The sequence below is a fragment of the Telopea speciosissima genome, chromosome 1 (genome assembly GCF_018873765.1).
Source record: "Telopea speciosissima isolate NSW1024214 ecotype Mountain lineage chromosome 1, Tspe_v1, whole genome shotgun sequence".
NCBI classification, from domain to species: domain Eukaryota; kingdom Viridiplantae; phylum Streptophyta; class Magnoliopsida; order Proteales; family Proteaceae; genus Telopea; species Telopea speciosissima.
Genome location: NC_057916.1, coordinates 9,552,369 through 9,553,605, shown reverse-complemented (window position 1 = coordinate 9,553,605; position 1,237 = coordinate 9,552,369). Strand labels below are relative to the sequence as shown.

Here is a 1,237-nt window from a genome sequence, read left to right as displayed (position 1 = left end):
TGAAAACTTACTTTTGCATGACATTTTTATGTCAAGATATTTTGCCTTAAAAAAGAGTGGAGGATTTCGTGTTCAATGAAATGACAGAAATACCCATGGTCTTTCCTTATCAATAAAACAAAAAAGAACATTCTAGATAGATATACATATACCAATAAGTCTTCTAGAAAGATTCCAATCCAACGGTGTCCATGCAACTATCAACTTATGGGAAGTGGCGAACCCATCACAGAATGTGAGTTGGATTCTCGTAAGCAAAAGGTCATTTCCGTCACAAATAGAAGCTTCACAGAAAATCACTCCGCGTCGGTTTCCAAATTCCCTCTAATGAAACAACTCGGTTTCCATAATTTTACCAATCAAGAACGCTTCGTGACGAAGTATATCTATTCAAAACGCTTTTACCTTTTAGGAATAGGATTCGAGATTACTGTTTATCTATTAATACTAAGGCACAGTCCTCTTCACTCCTCCAACGTGAACCCAACTCCCTCTCTCTCTCTCTGGTTCTCTCTTTGGCTCTATTCCTTTCTCTCTCCATGGCCATTCATGAGAGCTTCAACGCAGGAGATTTTCTGGAACTCACCTTAGACGACTTTAAATTCGAAGAAAATGGGACCGAATCATTCCTAGGTTCCAATGATTTCAGTAGTTTTCAGGCTAGTTTGAGCGGTTTTCCGGAGAGCCAGCTGTGCGTACCGGACGACCCAATAGAGGATTTAGAGTGGTTTCCAAACTTTACTAACGAACCCATCTCCTTAAGTGGTATTCAGACGTTTCTGGACAATGAAACCGCCGTCGGTTTTCCGAAAACCCCAGAACAAGAAAACGAAGAGAACAATAACAGAGTAGTAGGTCCAAAGAAGAGTTTTGATGGACTTCTTAGACGAGTGATAACCAGTAAGAAGCCAAGGAGCAAGCGCGTGATGGGACGCGCTTGGGTGTCCATGAAGAATCCATTGTCGCCGGAGGAGACGGGTGGTGTTGTGTTGGGGAGAAGGTGTACGCATTGTCATGTAGATAAGACGCCGCAGTGGAGAACGGGGCCGTTAGGGCCTAAGACGTTATGCAATGCATGTGGGGTGCGGTTCAAGTCTGGTCGGTTGGTGCCGGAATACCGGCCGGTGGCGAGTCCAAGCTTCAATATGGAGGTGCATTCTAATAGTCATAAGAAGATAATGAAGATGAGGGAGATGAAAGACGGGTAAAGTAGGGTAGGGTAGGGGACTTTATTTGA

General features: G+C 43.6%; 1 protein-coding gene across 1 annotated transcript; it reads left to right on the top strand.

Annotated features, from left to right (window-relative positions):
* Window positions 1–526: 526 nt before the first annotated feature.
* On the top strand, window positions 527–1,237 carry LOC122649030 (GATA transcription factor 7-like). The gene has a single exon (XM_043842376.1). The coding sequence runs from the start codon at window positions 540–542 to the stop codon at window positions 1,206–1,208; it is 669 nt and encodes a 222-aa protein (XP_043698311.1). The 5' UTR covers window positions 527–539; the 3' UTR covers window positions 1,209–1,237.